General features: G+C 43.8%; 2 protein-coding genes across 3 annotated transcripts; one reads left to right on the forward strand and one right to left on the reverse strand.

Moving 5' to 3' along the window:
* Positions 1-2070: 2070 nt before the first annotated feature.
* Positions 2071-11601, reverse strand: LOC133549360 (transcription initiation factor TFIID subunit 4-like). Its single transcript, XM_061894702.1, has 15 exons — positions 10545-11601; positions 9721-9887; positions 9548-9655; positions 9290-9469; positions 9053-9175; positions 7792-7881; positions 7515-7700; positions 7324-7399; positions 7136-7241; positions 6804-6973; positions 4925-5055; positions 4718-4843; positions 4569-4625; positions 3081-3203; positions 2071-2997 (listed from the first exon to the last, which is right to left on the reverse strand). Exons 1-15 carry the CDS (start codon positions 11569-11571, stop codon positions 2851-2853), a joined length of 2817 nt encoding a protein of 938 aa, XP_061750686.1. The 5' UTR covers positions 11572-11601; the 3' UTR covers positions 2071-2850.
* Positions 11602-13144: 1543 nt separating this feature from the next.
* On the forward strand, positions 13145-19039 carry lsm14aa (LSM14A mRNA processing body assembly factor a). Of its 2 annotated transcripts, none has more exons than XM_061894705.1 (9): positions 13145-13441; positions 14927-15090; positions 15169-15322; positions 15390-15599; positions 17131-17301; positions 17395-17560; positions 17646-17684; positions 17761-17995; positions 18084-19039. In XM_061894705.1, exons 1-9 carry the CDS (start codon positions 13321-13323, stop codon positions 18102-18104), a joined length of 1281 nt encoding a protein of 426 aa, XP_061750689.1. In that variant the 5' UTR covers positions 13145-13320; the 3' UTR covers positions 18105-19039. The 2 variants fall into 2 exon arrangements, with proteins under 2 accessions (XP_061750689.1, XP_061750688.1); XM_061894704.1 differs by having other exon boundaries at positions 13147-13441; positions 18081-19039.
* Positions 19040-19184: the final 145 nt, after the last annotated feature.

Raw genomic sequence — 19184 nt, forward strand, 5'->3', positions numbered from 1 at the left:
AAAAGGACCCGAAAGGACTCTTTCTTCAGCTTGACATCACCCCTCACCGCTGGTGTCCAACGCCGGGTTCTAGGATTACCGGCACGACAGGCAGAAACCACCTTGCGGCCAACAGCTCCAATCGGCCGCCTCGACAATAGAGGTATGGAACATGGTCCACTCGGATTCAATATCCAGCGTCTCCCTCGTGACAAGTTCAAAGTTCTCCCGGAGGTGGGAATTGAAATTCTCTCTGACAGGAGACTTTGCTCGATGTTCCCAGCAGACCCTAACAATGCGTTTGGGCCTGCCAGGTCTGTCCGGCGTCCTCCCCCACCATTGGAGTCAACTCACCACCAGGTGGTGATCGGTAGAGAGCTGCAACCCCTCTCTTCACCATAGTGTCCAAAACATGAGACCGCAAATCCGATGACCCAACTACAAAGTCGATCATGGAACTGCGGCCGAGGTGGTGCCAAGTGCAGACATGGACACCTTAATGTTTGAACATGGTGTTTGTTATTGACAATCTGTGATGAGCACAAAAGTCCAATAACAAAACACAACTCGGGTTCAGATCCGGGCAGCCAGTCTTCTCAATTACGCTTCTCCACGTTTCACTGTCGTTGCCAACATGAGCATTGAAGTCACCCAGCAGAACAAAGTAATCACCTGAGGGAGCACACTCTTGTACTCCCTCGAGGGATTCCAAAAAGATTGAGTACTCTGAGCTGCTGTTTGGTACTTAAGCACAAACAACAGTCAAGATTTGTCCCCCCGCCCACCCAATGTCTAAGGGAAGCTAGCGTCTCGTCTACTGGGTTGCAGTCTAACGGGGAGGCTTTCAGCCGGGGGGGCAACAAAAATTACCACCACAGCCTGTCCCCTCTCACTGCGGGCAATGCCAGAGTGGAAGAGTCCAGCCTCTCATGAGAGAACTGGTTCTAGCGCCCTAGCTGTGCGTCGAAGTGAGTCCAACTGTATCTAGCCGGAACTTCTCCAACTTGCGCATCAGCTCAGGCTCCTTCCCCCCCAGCGAGGTGACGTTCCACGTCTCAACAGGTAGCTTATGTAGCCAAGGATCGGACGGCCAAGTGACCTTCTTTCAGCTTATGCCCAGCTCACGTTGCATCAGACTTATATGGCCCCTTCTATGAGTGGCAAGCCCCTTGGAGGTTTTAACATTGTTTTTCCTAAAACTAATATTGTTTGCAAGTAGATGTTCCAAACAATCAGTTAATGTATTTTTATAAAGAAAAAAAAATATACCACCAAAGTTAACCAAAAACAAACAGAATAATGCATTGTGGGTACACGATGGTAGCTATTTCAACTGTCCCGTTGCATTCTAGGGAAAAAAACATTACTTAAAATAGCAATGTATTTACTTAGTGGCATTACCAGGAGCCAAAGTATATTTATCTAAGTTAGGCAGAAAACCTGTTACTGGTGCTGTTACTTACCATATAGAGTGGCCATGCCAAAATAGAAAGTTCCTGGTACAAACCCAGCTTCAGATGTTGTGTCTTTGGGCAAGACACTTTATACACTTTTCTCCTAGTGCCACACACACTGGTACAAATATGTCTCACCACCAGCAAGCTTCAATATGGGTTTTCTCAATGTAAAGCGTGTGGCGACAATTATGAAAAGTACATTATATACAGTACATATCATTCAACACATGTCACTTTAATTACATGAAGAAGGGAAGTGCTCATTTGGACTCTTTTTTTCTGCACAAGGTTTAGTCGTTAAACTTTCATGTTAACTTTTTTTTAGCCAATCTTGCAGCCAAATACCTCAAATTCACATAACATGGTATTTGACACATCCTAACTGTTAATATGCTAACTTTTCAGTCATATAACTTGGTTTCTGGTTCATTCTGTTAGCATTTCATTTTTGACTTTGGTTGCAAGGAGATCGAGGGCCCGTTCAGCGGTGCTTGCAGCTTTATAACGTTTTTTATTTTTGCTGTAATATTTTAGGGAAACTTTATACACATAATTTCGTGAATATTGAGTTACTTTTCTTTTCACCAGTTAAAGTGATGAAACCACATCAAGGTAATCACTCGTAAACTGTTGATGACATCAGTCCTCTTTTGACATATCTTTATTTAATTTTAGTCAAGGTACAAACAGGTGTAAAATTTAATGATTGAGTACAGAATATAGGAAATATAAATAATCGTAAAAGTTCATGTCGACCGACCGTTGCGCTCGTCAGAAGCAAACATGTAAAGCGTTAAAAACCTCCAAAAAGTCTTAAAAATTGAAGAAAAACTGCATTATGCACTACAAGATAAAGTCACAAAGTCTTTGCACTGCGACACGTTGCATCATTGAGGGGATCACAAGCAGGTTACGCCTGAATGAGGCGCCAACGTTTTTCCGTTTTCCCCAACAAAAGAATAACTTGCATTTTGATCAGCTAAACTGGGGGACAAGCCTGCATCCTAAACCAGGTGTCATCATTATAGCATCATAGCTTAGCATATGAATGCTCAATATGAATTCATTCATGGTTTTTATCAAGGAGTTCATCAGTAAACAGTCTCTGAGTGGCTCGACAGCATGTTAGTGTAGTGAAACCATGTTTCGTCGAAGATGGCCACCTTAGGGTCCATGACAACAAATCCGTGCTGTTGTATTTGTGCAGCTTTAAAAAAAATGTATGTTAGCTTTAAGATAAGCTAATGGATGCATTGTATTCCTTAGCAGACAGTCACATTGTGACCTCACATTGCCTCGTTGCCACGTCGTGGATACTTTCGGGTGGGGTGCGTGACTCATGGAGTGGGAAGGCTCTGAGCCGCCGTCTGTACCAAGCATGGGCCCCAGGAGGGCAGAGTCCGGGAGGTACGCCTCACTTGAGCAGCGCTTTATAGAGCGTCAGCGAGCGCGCCGTGCTGCCGTCCTGCTCCAGACATACGATCAAGTCCCTGAGGTTGACTCTAGTGATGCGCTGACGCAGCTGCTGGCGGGACGAGGCGGGGCTTCCACTCGACACGACCTGAGTCAAATACAATACTGACTCATTAGTAAGTTCATTGAGGGGGGGCCATCCTTTTTTTTGACAACACAGATGAACATTACCTCTGTGCAGGCTGTAGTGCTACCAGGCGAGTCCATCCTGCGTTTCTTCCGAGGCCCAATAGCAGCCAGCGCGGTGAGGTTGGCGTCTCGTTGTCGGATTTGAGCCAACTCCTGTTGCTGCATCTGACACAGGACAAAAAAAAAGTTAGGTTCTTGGCAGGGCTGGATAATTTTTCGAATTTCGATCTTGGTAGGGCTGGATAATTATTTGAATTTCAATCTTTAGCTTTTCACGATAATAAAAATATTACAACGAAAAAAACGATAATTGCCCGCACAACGTGCATGCAAATTCCGGAGCTTGTACCAGTGAAACAGATGAGGAGCGTATGAGACAAAAAAAGAGCATGTCTACTAGATGTTTGGGATCTCATCATGGTTGTTACTTTTTATTTGACACAACCCTAGTATTCCTTATCAATAATCACTAAACCTAACAAAAAAGTACAGCATTTCCGAATTAACACAACAATGGACAAAGTCACAGAGTTGGCCAATAAAACAGAACCCACTGTTAAACGCACAATATCAAGGAAATTGACATAAATGTAAGTAAAATGTTGTCCCTATGAGGGTAAGGAACATTTGTTTGGGAAAATCATACATCATTCATCTCCGAAAACACATCCTAAATTAAACAATGTCGAGAGCAATTAAACTACGAAGCTAAAGCTAGCAAGAACAATCCATACAACCAAAATGTATCTAATCTGTTGCAAATGACACCACGGATATGAGATCAATGTACAAACAGGACAGCAGTTACAACTTGAGAGGCTTGTTCTTTTTTATATATTTTTTTTAAACGGCCTCTGGTTGCCTTAAAACTTGTCAAGCTCAGAACACCAGAACACTTCCCCCCTTTACAATTAACAATAGCAGCGCTATGCGGAACATTCGCTCTGGCTGGGCTAACAAAATAAAGGTTTCAAAAAAAGTACCTTACACAAGCAAAATGCACTCAAAATACTCATTGATACATTTACAAAAAATATTATGCTTCGACTTTAAATATTGGTCAAAATTGTCCAATCATGTATTGCACCAACAAATGTGAGGATTTTTGCATTTTATAAAATTATTTGTGACAGAAAAAGCACACACTCTATGGTGGTATAAAGGGAGTCAAAGGTAAAAATTGGAATTTAATACAATTAAAACAGAAACACTGAATTTTATTATATTGCTATTGTTTGTATTGTTGTTACTATTATTATTTCACTTGTTGTTTATTCATTACTAATTCATATATCTTCTTCTTTTACATTATATTTTTTAAAGTTGAGTTTTGGCGACTTTTCCAATTGCATCATTTCAAATTAATGAATAATCGGGTTATCAATCGTGATTTCAATATCAATCAACATAATTGTGATGATTATTTTTGCTATAATGATCTTTCCTGTAAAACAAAGACATTAGCATTAATTTGTAGCACTCGTTTAAAAACTTTGTGCAGAACTTCTCCTCTGACTGATGAGCACAAACCTCTTTGGCCTTCTGCTTCAAGCGAGCCTGTTCGGGATCTTCTTGTCTGGCACGACTCTGCAAGAGAGACACGAAGGCTCACTTCAGTGCTGAAAAGGCTGAATGGCGTCACTCGCGTGCAAACAAAGCGTAGTCAGTCAGATCAGGACCTTAGCGGCCTTCAGCAGAATTTCTCGCTCTTGCTCGTCCTTCCTCTGCTTCTCCAGACGTTCCAACTGCTCGAAGAAACGAAGCTGAGAGCGGACATCTGACGTCTGTTCATGATGATCTTCATCCTGATGACAGAAAACAAAATGTCAGGCTCGTCTAACAGACGCTACATAGACACAGTCCACCTGGACACCATTTTCTCTCACCTTGACTCCGTCTGCTCGGTGCTGAGCGACCATTGTGACCTTCTCCAAGACCGCACGCAGTCTGGACTGCGTGGCGTGCGACACCAAGTTGACCACTTCAAGCGGCACCTCGCTCACGCCCAGCTTCCTTGCTGTTGAGGCGACGCAAAACACAAGTATTCACAACAGTTCACCTGATGGGTTTGTTTAAGGAACATTTTAGCAAAATGGATCGCTTTACAAGTTACTGGTTTTGGCAACAGTTTTGTTCAAGGACATAAACACAATGATCTCACTGTTATTTATCAATGTGGACACACAAATATTTATTAACTCTCTGGTTTTAATGGGTTCTTTAGGTACCAGGTGTGAGGAGTGAATGTGGAGAAAATTGTGTTCGGCATACACACACACCAAGTTATCTTTAAGTTTCGACCCCTGCCAAGGCAAAGCAGCTGAGGTGGACAAAAGCATGTGAGGGGGGTGACCATTTTAGAGATTGCTCCGCATTTTTGATGCCTCGGTCCTCTATTTAGGGCTAGTATTGCTATTGTTTGTATTTACTTTTTTTGTATAGCAAAAAAACTTAATCTTCAATTCTAGTCGCCTTTCATTTATTTTTGACAGCCTTAGAATGAAAAAATCTGGGTCCCAATAAGAAGGTTGCATATAACATCACATCCGGTTTTCTTCTCTACAGCTTAATTCACACAATGGTTGAACAGCTTGAGTGTCGTATTAAGACAAGTGAGAGTGAGTGTAAAGTTTGAGCAGAAATGCAGTATTGCTGTTCTGTTTTTGGGTGTTCCAGACGTTCAAATACAGAGATAGAAAATAGTTTTCATTGAGTCCCGAAAGAAGTGGGTCATAAAGTTAATAAAGTCAGGGAAAAACAAAAGATAGAAGGAAATGGCTCTTAAAAACATCGTATGGAATACAATCGGACCATGCATGTGTCTACAGCCATCACTTTGTAAAATGTTTTTTTGAACATTTGATTTGTTTGAGAAACTTTCTGTGATTTAATCCAGTTTTTTCACTACTAAATTAGTAGTTTGAGAGCAGAAATAAATGTAAAGAAAGGACAACAGATTGCATTAGTTTGTGTTCTTTTGTGGTGGTTCTGCCTAAATATAACTACAAAGACTTGCTTGTGCAAATAAACTAAGGTCATGTTTATTCCTAGAAATAAATATTGTGATTGTCGGTCCAATCTACCGTATTTTTTTTCTCGATTTTCATAATGGAAACTAAAAGCTTCGTAGTTGTTGTTGTGCTGGAAAGCCAAGCGACACGGATGACTACACTGTAGCGTTTTTGGTGATATTTGTGAGCATCAATAAAATATCCTTAATAGTAATAATAAACTAGACGAATAAATCTCTCGTAGGCTCAACAGCAAAAACTGTTTTTTGACATCGCTAGCAAAGAATCATGGTGAACAACAGGAACATATACAGCTAAATAATGAGACAAAATATGAACTTCACAGCATAAAAATAACTGCAGACATGAATTGTAGATGAGAATAATATTTGTAGCAGGAAATCAACTTCAAACAAACGTATCCTTTTTCTCATTAGCGTCATGATCACAGCAACCCGACACTCATTATGTCAATCAAATCTGTTACTGGTGCACGAATAAGTCCAATTTTGTCTTTCATCGATTAATGTTATTTTGTGGACCCATCAGAAGTAAAGGCATGATGTGCCTTCAATATTTTTTCTCTGAATGCCATTAGTGTCAAGTGAAGTGAGGTAGAAGTAACCTCTTGGTCATGATAAATGGTTTAAATCTTTAAAAAAGTTAGACCATCGCCTGAAACCTGGAAGTGCCTCGAGGTCACATGATTGTAAATATATGTATGCACTGAATCGTGTGACCTTTGACCCGTTACCTGTCTCCAGGATGCGGCGGTGCAGGAGGCCAGCGGGCAGGAAGGACTCGTCTTTGCACGACCGGATTTTGGTGCCGACAAACTCGGAGCTTGTGGCAAGAATGCGAGCGTTCTCCTCACTGAGGTTGACGCCGGCCATCGAGGCTACGTCGTTGATGTCGTCGTCGTCCCTGTGGAGGTCGACCGTTGAACAACATGTTAGTCAGAAAATGAATTTAATGCCGTTGTCATGGTGACCTAGGGTCCACTACTTCTGGAACCTTGAACAGTGCGGAAAGAGTAAATACTTTTTAGTCCAACTGGATAAAGCTGACCAATGACCACCAATTTACCTGAAAGTGCCGCCCCCTGGGTCACCCACTTTCTTCTGATTGGCTTGCGCTGTCAAGTTTACAACACTTCTGCCAATGATGGCGGCAGGCCCTCGGACAAGTGTGCCTGCAGAGACCCCAGATGTCATGCCGCCGGTTTAATGTTCTTGCTGCACTTGGTGGTTGGAAGAGGGGCCCACAGGACTCACCGTGGGGTCTGATGGTCTGACCCATGATCATCGACGGACGAGTCTGAAGCGTGTGGACACCGCCTCGGCCCGCAGCCTAATAAATAAGAAGTGGACAGGGAGGCTAGCATTTAGTGTGGAAGAAACCTCAGCGGTCCAAGCAAGGAGAAGTCCTGCTTCGGAAACAAGTGTACAAAACATGGTCACGATACCAGAGTTGTGCTAGTGAGCGGAGCATTCATTCGAACAGCGCTGGCGACAGGGCTGATCGGTAACCGTGGCCGAATGGCGGCGGTAGTTCCGACAACGTGAGGAGTGGGGGGCGGGACGCAGGTGGCGGGTGTGACCAGAGACTGCTGATTGCTAAGTAATGACTGACGCAAAGCGGGAAGAGTTTTCTGGAGACAGAAGATATTTCAAGAAGCGTGGATAGATTAATGATGGGTTAGAGATAACTCCAGCACAGCAAAGCCATGAGAGCGCTGGTACCTTGAGGAAGGGGATGAGGTAGGGCTGCGGTGAGGACTTGAGCTCCGCCTGCAGACGATTGGTGAACTCCTCGGGCTCGATCTTTGCATCCTGGACAAACACAACCGCCAAGTGAGGGTAGGGTTAGATATAGACGATACAAAAATGGCTGATGATAGACATTTTAGTACTATCATTATGTCGTGATATTACATCTTGATGACACATACAAGCTGTGTTCTACAAATTTGACAGCGACGAGAGAACTATTGTGCCCTCAATGCAATGTAGCATCCTTAATAGCGACTAATGTACCTCCACCGTGCAGCAAACCACTTCTAAATCAACAATCCTCACCTCCACGGTGGCAAATAAACATATTTAAGTATAATCACCCTGGACAAGGAATAGATAAACATGCTACACTACACACTGTTGGAGTATAAGCTAACTGCTAACACCGAGCTAGAGCGCTTGAATGTAAACAAAGGTGAGTGGATCAATACAAATATCAACAGCACCAATACCAAATAAATTTGGTCGATACCGCAGTAGTTAATTGAATATTATAATTAACAAATAATCTTTTGTCGTTATTGTTATTGTTTTTAACCTCGGGAAATAAGTCCCTGGACACAACAGGACTATAAGAGCAACCCAAAAATGTAAATCAGAACAAATAGTAGGAAATTATTAAAAGATTTTATTGATATTGTTACACCGCCATTCTCAATTTTTCTGTGTGATTATAATTGTGATCAAAATGTAATCATTCAAGGGTCCTTAAAATTTTAAGTATCACAATTGGTATGACCAATACTGCCCCTGTAACAACTTAGTATATGTGATTGATACCAATATTTGTAATATGGCTACAAAAGCACTGTAAAGTATTCAAACAATATAAGAATAAATGCTAATTACATTTTCCAAGAAAGACAGATAGAACCATATTACAACAAAAAGTTCCAAGCTATTAACAGAAAATTAGCAAGTATATTAATAATAGTTTTGAGAAAATAATACAACTGGAAATAAAGCTTTATGTTACCGTGTACATCAGTATCCAAATTAGGAGCCTTTGTAACCCATTTTGAAATGGTTCTATCATCATTTATAAGCAAAATAATATATTGTAATATATATTGTTATTGCAGGACGCTGCAATACATAGCTTGATATAGATTTTAGGCATATCGCTTGTCTCAAAGTGAGAGACACACAGACACACACACACACACACAAAAACACAAACACAAACACACTAAAATAGGTTACTTACAAGGAGATCCTGAACCAGAGATTTGACATTCTTGGACGTGTCGGGTGAGGGTGAGTTGTTGGATGCCAACTTGATGAGCATGGCTAGGAAGTTCTTGCATTTCTTCACGTTTTCTTGCATTTCCTGTTGACAAAGTAAAATTCATTGGACTGGCTAACAATCCTGATTGAGTTGACATTGTAACAAATTGGTAAGCAAAGTCAGCCATCAAGCAAAGATCACAGTGGATCAACTCACCTGGGACACCACAGCCACCCTGGTAGTGGGCGTGGCGCTCTGAGCAGGCGAAGCACCGGTCACGGGGGGCGTTGAGGACTTGACGACGGGCGTCGCCTCCGCCGCCATCACTGTTGGGGCCTTCGGAGGCGGGGTCATCATTACTGACACGGCGGGAGCACCAGGTGCGACAGTGATGGCCTTATGACCCAAAACTACAACGTCAACATGGCCGTCACAAGCAAAGACGCATGTCTAAAAATGTCAACGGAGTCACACCTGGATAGGGGAGGAGGTGGAGGACGAGGTGGAGGAGGACGAAGGAGACGGGACCAGTCTGGTTTGAGTGGGGGTGGTCAGGCGGATATTCTGAGGAGTACCAGGTGTCTGCACGCAACAACATCAAACACCAACTGCTCGACACAAGTCAAGTCCTCCTGTCCACAACTCACCGGAGGTGCGTTGCTGACCCGGATGGCGGCGGTCGCAGTTGGAGTGGCGGGTCTTTGAGCGATGTTAGCTACTGTGACACTCTGTTGCGTCTTAGCCTGCGCCTGGGCCAGAACCTGCTGCGGGACCATGACCAGCTGACCCGTCTCAATCCGGACCAAAACCATACCTGACATATACATGATGATGATGATGATGATGATGATGATGATGATGATGATGATGATGATGATGATGATGATGATGATGGATTAGATTTATATCGCGCTTTTCTATTATTAAATACTCAAAGCGCTCACAGAGAAGTGGGAACCCATCATTCATTCACACCTGCTGGTGGTAAGCTACATATGTAGCCACAGCTGCCCTGGGGTAGACTGACGGAAGCGTGGCTGCCAGTTTGCGCCTGCGACCCTTCCGACCACCACCAATCATTCATTCATCATTCATTCACCGGTGTGAGCGATAAAGTGTCCTGCCCAAGGACACAACGGCTGCGATTTGGATGTCAATAGGTGGGAAGCGAACCTGCAACCCTCAGGTTTCTGGCACGGCCGCTATACCCACTACGCCATGGCGCGACCATAGTCAACTCTTTAGTGAGTTCCAAGAAAGACAGACCAGAACCACTTTGAGTGTCACCAAACTTGAGAGTTTAAGCTGTAGTGTCTTGACTGTTTAAAACAGCAGAACTTCTACAGAACCAACGTGTAGGTAATGGTGCCCACACAACCCAACAGGTTTTCTGTAAGTTTTTACAAAAGCTGAAGTACACTGATTTACATTAAAAAAAAGTAAATATGAGAAAGTTCTGCCTCTGGCTTACCTGCAGGCATAGAGAACCCAGGAGGAAGCTGGATGGTGGCCTGCTGCTGAGGCCGAACAGCCAACGGGGGTTGGGGGGTGGCCAGTCTTGTCATCCCAGTCACGAGTCCGGGTCTCTGCTGCTGGACGGATCCTGCTACCGCGGGGGCGCCGGCAGGTCTCACCATAGTCACTCCGGGCTGTCCCAGCCCGTTAACGGCCAGTTTGGGCGCTGCAGCGGATTGACCCCCAACGCTCTGGGGCTGAGTGACGGGCGACATGGCCGGAGCGGGTGGAGGGGCGCTGGTCAGAATGACAGAGTTCCCAGCCGTGGGCTGACCGGGCACAATAATCTTGCCGTGGTTCACCAACGTAGTCGGCGAGGGAGCACCCGGTGACACCAACTGTCCCCCTTTAGGATCGAGTCCGTTCTGAGCAATGCTGACAGTCTGGCTGGGGGGTAATTGTGGGGGGGCGGCGGGAGCCGTAGACTGGGGTCCAGGGTGGAAGTTGGCAGCCATGACAAGAGAGTTACTCGCTGCTGCCGCGGGGGCCACACAGGTAGAGTTCAGCAACTTGACAGCTCCTGCGTTGCCGTTTAAACTTTGCAAGCCCGGCGAGGAAGTCCTGTTGGGTTCGGCTGCCCGCTGGAAGCTAGCGGCGGCAGGCTGGGTGCTCAAAGTTTGGACTCCCGGTGCGGGGACGGTTGAGATCGAAGCAGCCGACCCGAATGTGTGCACAACGCTCCCCCCGCCAACCAGGGCTCCGCTCCCGCCAGGGGATGGAGAGGAAGGGAGAAGCTCGCCGGCGGAAGACTGGAGCTTTAAAGCCGCCTGTGGGTGTCCTTGTTGCGGCTCTTGGTCGCGCACTTTCCCTGAGAAGTGACTCGCAGCAGCCGGAGCTCCGTCCCGTTTTCCGGTAGAATAAGACGCAGCGGGTGCTTTTGGTTGCCCCAATTGTGATTCCAAAGAGCCAACTAAGTCGCTGACTGCCTTTTCGTCTACTTCATTGAAGAGCATGTCCTCCAGCGGGTCGGAGGCTCCCGCCATCTTTGATCGTGGACCGTTGTGCAAATCGTATTTTAGAATGTACGCATGCGTGTAGGATCAGCAATGGTCTTGACCATAGAACTAGAAGGAGTAGACTGTGTTTTTTTTTTCAACATATGCACGTACCAAATTTTTAGATATACTTTTAAAAATCGGATTATAATTCAGAATAAAGAACTAGCGCAAAAAAAGGTGTGACATTATTCCACCTCCGGGAACTATTTTTTTCGTTTACCTAAAACGTTTACCTGAAACCAAGAGCAACTTCTTGGGTACTGATTATTGCAAAGGGCTACCAACCAGTTTGATACACACTTAAATAAATTGCCAGAAATAGCCAATTGGCTCAATTTACCTTTAAAAAATAAATCTATTCATCTAAAAAATGGGTATTTCTGTCTGTCATTCCGTCGTACATTTTTTTTTCCTTTTACGGAAGTTTTTTTGTAGAGAATAAATTATGAAAAAAACACTTAATTCAACTGTTTAAAAGAGGAGAAAACACGAAAAAAAAGAAAAAGAAATTTTGAAACATAGTTTATCTTCAATTTCGGCTCTTTAAAATTCAAAATTCAATTGAAAAATATGAATAGAAAAACCAGCTAATTCGAATCTTTTTGAAACAATTAAAAACATAATTCATGGAACATCGTTAGTGTTTTTTCCTGATTAAGATTAATTTTAGAATTTTGAGGACATGTTTTAAATAGGTCAAAATCCAATCTGCACGTTGTTAGAATAAAAAACAATTTGGACCAAGCTACATTTCTAACAAAGACAAATCATTATTTCTTCTAGATTTTCCAGAACAAAAATTTTAAAAGAAATTCAAAATTTTTAATTTTAATCATAATAAGTTGGAAGAAATATTTCATAAATATTCTTCGTCGAAAAAACAGACGCTAAAATGAAGAATTAAATTAAAATGTATTTATTATTCTTTACAATAAAAAAGATACATTTACTTGAACATTGATTTAAATTGTCAGGAAAGAGGAAGGAATTTAAAAGGTAAAAAGGTATATGTGTTTAAAAATCCTAAAATCATTTTTAATGTTGTATTTTTTCTCTAAAATTGTCTTTCTGAAAGTTATAAGAAGCAAAGTAAAAAAATAAATGAATTTATTTAAACAAGTGAAGACCAAGTCTTTAAAGTATTTTCCTGGATTTTCAAGTTCTATTTGAGTTTTGTCTCTCTTAGAATTAAAAATGTCGAGCAAAGCGAGACCAGCTTGCTAGTAAATAAATAACGTTTAAAAAATAGAGGCAGCTCACTGGTAAGTGCTGCTATTTGAGCTATTTTTAGAACAGGCCGGTGGGCGACTCATCTGGTCCTTACGGGCTACCTCGTGATCTAAAACGAGTGAAGGATTTTGGTTGCTAGAGCAGGTTAGCTGTTGAGTGTTACAACATATTTGCACAATTTCCTAAAAAAATATTTTTACAATATTCTCTTTATTACTTTGGTTTTTAAACATCGGTACGTTCGACGGCCACCAATGTCGAGCTTCGTGCTGCAATGTTTTCCTACTCAATGGAGATCTATGTGTACGCGTGAGACTACAATTTCCCATCAGACCTTGCGCGTGTGGAACCCCCCCTCAATGGCGGATGAGGTAGCCATGTTGTTGTAGCAAAACTGCGGACGAATTTCGTCGCTGTCGGCTCAAGTGACTTCTGCTCATCTACCGCTTCGGAGTGCTCGTCCATTTTGCTTCTCGTCACAACCGTTGTTTTCTGGAGGGCAACATGAGTGGCGGGACGCCGTACCTCGGCAGTAAAATCAGCCTCATCTCGAAGGCCGAGATCCGCTACGAAGGGATTTTGTACACCATCGACACCGAGAACTCCACAGTGGCTTTAGCTAAAGGTGGCAAAGAGCTAACGTTGTAACTAATGGCTGCAGCTGAATGAGATAGTTTGTTATTGGTCCAACCGACACAATTACCAAGTTGTCTCTAAAGTATTAGTATCATACAGGACTGTTCAAAGTAGTCATTTGGCCCTCTTAAAGCTTGCAACCACAATTTTCACTCTGCATGCTAACTCCTGTGGGAAGATTAAGAAGCCCAAATTCTGTTTAAAATGTTCTTAACGCAAACGACTTTCCGTTTTTGATTTAATTTTTCTTTTTTTAAGTATCCTGACCAAGTAGGCTAAAGCCAACTTGCTTTAGGTAAAGTTGAAGTTTGCTGATGTTCAAGCATTTTACATTGGTGCGTCATGATGACGTCACTAGTGGTTCGTCCAAAAGCAGTTTCGAGATTGTTAGCGCTGCATTTAATATTCGACCACTCTTTGTGAACAATTAAATTAGCAATTAGGGTTGGACTCCGCCAAGGCTGTCCTTTGTCACCGATTCTGTTCATAACTTATATGGACAGAATTTCTAGGCGCAATCAAGGCGTTGAGGGGTTCCGGTTTGCTGGCCGCGGGATTAGGTCTCTGCTTTTTGCAGATGATGTAGTCCTGATGGCTTCATCTGGCCAGGATCTTCAGCTCTCACTGGATCGGTTCGCAGCCGAGTGTGAAGCGACCGGAATGAGAATCAGCACCTCCAAGTCTGAGTCCACGGTTCTCACCCGGAAAAGGGTTGACTGCCATCTCCGGGTTGGGGAGGAGATCCTACCCCAAGTAGAGAAGTTCAAGTGCCTAGGAGTTTTGTTCACAAGTGAGGGAAGAGTGGATTGTGAGATCAACAGGCGGATCGGTGCGGCATCTTCAGTAATGCGGGCGTTGTACCGATCCGTTGTGGTGAAGAAGGAGCTGAGCCGGAAGGCAAAGCTCTCAATTTACCGGTCGATCTATGTTCCCATCCTCACCTATGGTCACGAGCTTTGGGTCATGACCGAAAGGATAAGATCACGGGTACAAGCGGCCAAAATTAGTTTCCTCCGCCGTCTGGCGGGGCTCTCCCTTAGAGTTAGGGTGAGAAGCTCTGTCATCCGGGAGGAACTCAAAGTAAAGCCGAACTAGATGAGGTGGTTCGGGCATCTGGTCAGGATGCCACCCGAACGCCTCCCTAGGGAGGTGTGTAGGGCACGTCCAACCGGTAGGAGGCCACGGGGAAGACCCAGGACACGTTGGGAAGACTATGTCTCCCGGCTGGCCTGGGAACGCCTCGGGATCCCCGGGAAGAGCTAGACGAAGCGGCTGGGGAGAGGGAAGTCTGGGCTTCCCTGCTTAGCAGCGATAAGCGGAAGAAGATAGATGGATGGATGGAATTAGCAAACAGTGCTTGGCAAAGTTGTCTATGTATGTGTGGTCGGAATTTTACCTAGAGGTGTTTTAAACATAATACAAGATATGATGTGTGCCAGCAAGTTTAAATGACACCTGTCCCATCTCATCTTAGTGCGTTCCTTCGGTACTGAAGACCGGCCCACTGACAGGCCCATTCCGCCTCGCGATGACACCTTTGAGTACATCATCTTTCGAGGAAGTGACATCAAGGATCTGACAGTGTGCGAGCCCCCAAAGCCCACAAGCTCCTTCCCCCAGGACCCAGCCATCGTCCAGGTGTGTATTCCAACACAAGACCCTTTTAATTGACTCCTTGAATCCTCATTGTAAGCCCTCTCTCTCTGTCTCCATTAGTCCTCCATAAGTTCCACTCCATCATCCTCGGCCGCTGTGCTTCCCAACGCCTTTCCGTCTGCATCTTCCTATGGGCTCTTCAACCGCGCCCCACTTTCCTCCTACAACCAGTTTAACACCAGCACCCTAGTCGCTCCTCAATATGGAAGCGTCGGTAAGTACTCACAGCCATGGCAGTGAAAACGCGTATACCGTCTCCCCAATTTTGTTTTCTTTCACAGGACGCAGCAGCCCACCTCCAGATCCTTTGAAGAAGAGCGCCCCCATTGTGGAACAGGTCAGAAAATCTGCTCCAAGCACTGCCACGGCTGCCGTACCTGCCCTCCCAAGCCTGGGTCGCCGTAGCCCCGCCCAGACTCGTACTGCTCCTCCCTCTTTGACTCAAAGCACTGGAAGGACTCCACAGCAGGACCTTGTAGACCTGAGGAGGGGTGAGACTAGTTAGAGCCCCTTCACACAAACTTAAAGGGGAACTGCACTTTCAGGGAATTTTGCCTATCATTCACAATCCTTATGTAAGACAAGCACACATATTTTTCTTTTTTTTCTATGAATTTTAACTCGCAAATAAACATTAGCAAAGGTCAGCTAAGAATGAACCAATGGGAGTCGCTCTATTATGTATCTTTAAAGCACAGAAAAAAAAACGTCCCAAAAAACTGTTTTGTGTACATGTTGTAAGTATACAGCACTGTCTCAGAAAATTAGAATATTGTGATGAAGTAATTTATTTTCTGTAATTCAACTAAAAACATGAAAATGTCATACATTCTGGATTCATTAGGCATCAACTGAAATATTGCAAGCCTTTTACTATTGCTGATTATGGCATACAGCTTAAGAAAACTATAAAATCCTATCTCCAAAAATTAGAATACTTCTTCAGACCAAGTAAAAAAGAAAGATTTATAACACCAAAATCAAACATTTAAAAATTTCAATTAATGCACTCAGTACTTGGTTGGGAATCCTTTTGCACAGATTACTGCATCAATGCGGCGTGGCATGGACGCAATCAGCCTGTGGCATTGCTGAGGTGTTATGGATGCCCAGGATGCTACAATAGCGGCCTTTAGCTCATTTGCATTATTGGGTCTGGTGTCTTTCAGCGTCTTCTTCACAATACCCCACATATTCTCTATGAGGTTCAGGTCAGGGGAGTTGGCAGGCCAATCGAGGACAGTAATGCCATGGTCAGTACACCAGTTACTGGTAGTTTTGGCACTATTGAGCAGGTGCCAGATCATGCTGGAAAATGAAATCATCATCTCTATAGATCACTATTACTAAGTGGTAAACAAGATGTACAAACATAATCAAAAAATTGCTTACTGTACTGTCTGCTCTCACTAGGTTTCGAACTGATGTTCATATTTTCCCGTTTATGTGAAGAATTAACTATAATTCCTACAAAGGGTTTAAAAAAAAGGTGGCTGCAAACGAGAGTCTTTTCGTGTCTTTTTCGTCATCTTGGGGTTTATGTTGAACTTCTTCGTTTATGGCCACAACCTTTTATTATCCATGTAATTATAATTTAGAAATAACTTTCACTAACCCACAGGCGATCAAGCAGCTCACCGGCTCAATTTAGCAGCACAAGCTAGTTAGCTCTCTGTGATCATGACACAGCTAAAAATAGTTTGTCTGCATTAGCATATTTAAACAATATAGATAATATTTGGTTAATAATAAGGTCACGAGACATGAATAGAGTATTGTTGGCGTTTTGTGGATGCTTTTTTCTTTTTTTACTGCTTTATCTGCAAATATTGTACTTCCATTAGCTGCATTGTTAGCCACCTCAAACTTTATGACTTAGAATGCATAAAAAAATACAAACAAAAATGTTTTTGTTTTACTCAGAGATTGTGAATAATAGACAAAATTCCCCCCAAGAAGGGCAGTTCCCATTTAAGCCGCCATGTCCACATTCCTTAACATTTCTTTCTTCATTTTTTTTAGCACACGCTAACCGGAGGGGAAGAGGGGGCGGCCACCGAGGCAGGGGCCGCTTCAACGTGCGACGTGACGGTGCCGTCAAGTTTGAGAAGGACTTCGACTTTGAGAGCGCCAACGCTCAATTCAACAAGGAGGACATTGAACGGGAGTTTCAGAGCAAGCTGAAGATAAAAGGTTCTAATCCGACTCCCAAGACCACCAGTCCAAGTTGATCCAAAAAGTCCAAAAGAGTACATGGTGACAATGATGACTTTTCTCTGCTGGCAGACGACAAGTCAGAGCAGGCGGTGAACGGCGAAGAGAAAGGCGAGTCCGGCGTTGAGACACAGAACGACACAAGCAACACGCATGAAGAGGGTGACACGCTCGGTCCAAACTGCTTTTACGACAAGACCAAGTCCTTCTTTGACAACATCTCATGTGACGACAGCAGGTATGTAACTGCTGTAGCTTGATCAGAAATTAACCTCCTTGCCCGCCACGTCATTTTGCCTTCGTCCTGACCCCCTACCCACCAGAAAAGCCAACGACAGGTGTGGAGGCAGCGTTTTCCCCAGGTAGTTGTTTTTTTCAAGTCATGTGACTCACAGATGGTCACATGTGCCCCTAATGATTGCCTCGCCCTTCTCGAAGAGAGCGTCGGAAGACTTGGGCGGAGGAGAGGCGAATGAATGCGGAGACTTTTGGCGTCCCCTTTCGTCACGGTCAGGGCCGTGGGGGTTATCGTGGTCGCGGCTTCTCAGGCTTCCGTGGAAGTCGTGGCCGTTCGTCTAGCCGGGGCTCCTTCCCACCGCCACAAGGCTTCAGAGGCGGATACCGTGGAAACAGCCAGGCCGGGCGGGAGTTTGCCGACCTATCAGCATACAGGGTGACGTGTGACGCATGTGATCACGCAGGTATATTGTCACCATGTTTTGTATTTAAAATGTATTGTCCTTTTCTTTTTCTTCTAGAAGGACAACAAGGTGGCGGCGTAGCGGTGAGGAGGAATGTCGTCACGTTTTTGTCGCCAGCACTGGTTCACTCACAATGTGGCGTTTTCTGAGCTCAACCTTTGATAAGATTTTCTTAGCTGTCCAGGCCCGTGCTTTATTTGGGGAGATGTGGTATTTTTTCTACGAGACGTCACGTAGCTTTTCGCTTGCCTGTGCTCCGCTCGTTCCTGCCGTCTGAAGTCCTCCTCAGCTTCATCTCGTTCCAGCTCCTCACATTACAATGTGCTCGTTTCGCCTCATAATTCCAACACGTTTTGACCTTTAAAGTACGATATAGCGCCCCAAAGATACAAAATTACACTTGCACTACTGTCGCAGCAGGGGACCCCAGGGTTGTCATCAGGGATGAGCAAGTTATGTGATCATTTGTTCCCTTCACATGGCATAATCGCACTTCAGTTAACTGACAACTTTAGCTTTTGCTAAACGTTCTGTAATTAGTAAGATGAAGTGTCATTAACGTAACAGTAAGACACCAAGTATCAGATTGCTATGAGACTTTGTTCACAATATGCAAAATACTCAAGAATATCATAACAAAAAATACTTGTTAACAGCATTCAGTTACCGCTTGTGTGTGTGTTGACATAAGAATGTCAGGTCAATGTGATGAGGATGAAGCCCATGCAGACAGCTGATCATGTTTATTATTACTTGATCTGTTGCCATGGTGACAAGGTCTGCATCAGTGACCAATAAAATTCCAACCTTCACATTTGGATTTCAGTGTTCTGGAATTTCCCGGCAAATAAACGTTTCAAGAACATTATTGGCATGCAAAATAGTTCTTCTCAGTCATTGACTCTGTCATCCAAAAACACAAGCAAGTTGTGTGTGATGCAATAATGTAAACTTCCTGAACCAGCATGGCGTGCACACGCCTACTTAGTCACAATAAAACATGAATATCAACACTATATACGCCTCTTTTTCATTTGGTTTTTAACTTTAAAACTTGTATTTAGAAGTAGGCGGGGCCTCGGCTTCAGCTAAAAGGACGTTTACTCGCCTGTTTTGTGGACCCCACCCCTTAAATTGTAGCCTACTTCCATTATTGGTCGG

Source organism: Nerophis ophidion, linkage group LG03, assembly GCF_033978795.1.
Source record: "Nerophis ophidion isolate RoL-2023_Sa linkage group LG03, RoL_Noph_v1.0, whole genome shotgun sequence".
Taxonomy (NCBI): Eukaryota; Metazoa; Chordata; class Actinopteri; order Syngnathiformes; family Syngnathidae; genus Nerophis; species Nerophis ophidion.

Bases quoted from the DNA above. Each gene is read 5' to 3' on its own strand.
- LOC133549360 (XM_061894702.1), bottom strand. From the start codon at position 11,571: ATGGCGGGAGCCTCCGACCCGCTGGAGGACATGCTCTTCAATGAAGTA. The intron at 6,974-7,135 runs GTAAATTGGTGG...CGACCTCCACAG, and splicing joins CCAGGGGGCGGCACTTTCAG to GGACGACGACGACATCAACG. The intron at 2,998-3,080 runs GTAATGTTCATC...TATTTGACTCAG, and splicing joins GCACTACAGCCTGCACAGAG to GTCGTGTCGAGTGGAAGCCC.
- lsm14aa (XM_061894704.1), top strand. From the start codon at position 13,321: ATGAGTGGCGGGACGCCGTACCTCGGCAGTAAAATCAGCCTCATCTCG. The intron at 13,442-14,926 runs GTGGCAAAGAGC...ATCTCATCTTAG, and splicing joins CACAGTGGCTTTAGCTAAAG to TGCGTTCCTTCGGTACTGAA. The intron at 17,685-17,760 runs GTAGTTGTTTTT...CCCTTCTCGAAG, and splicing joins GGAGGCAGCGTTTTCCCCAG to AGAGCGTCGGAAGACTTGGG.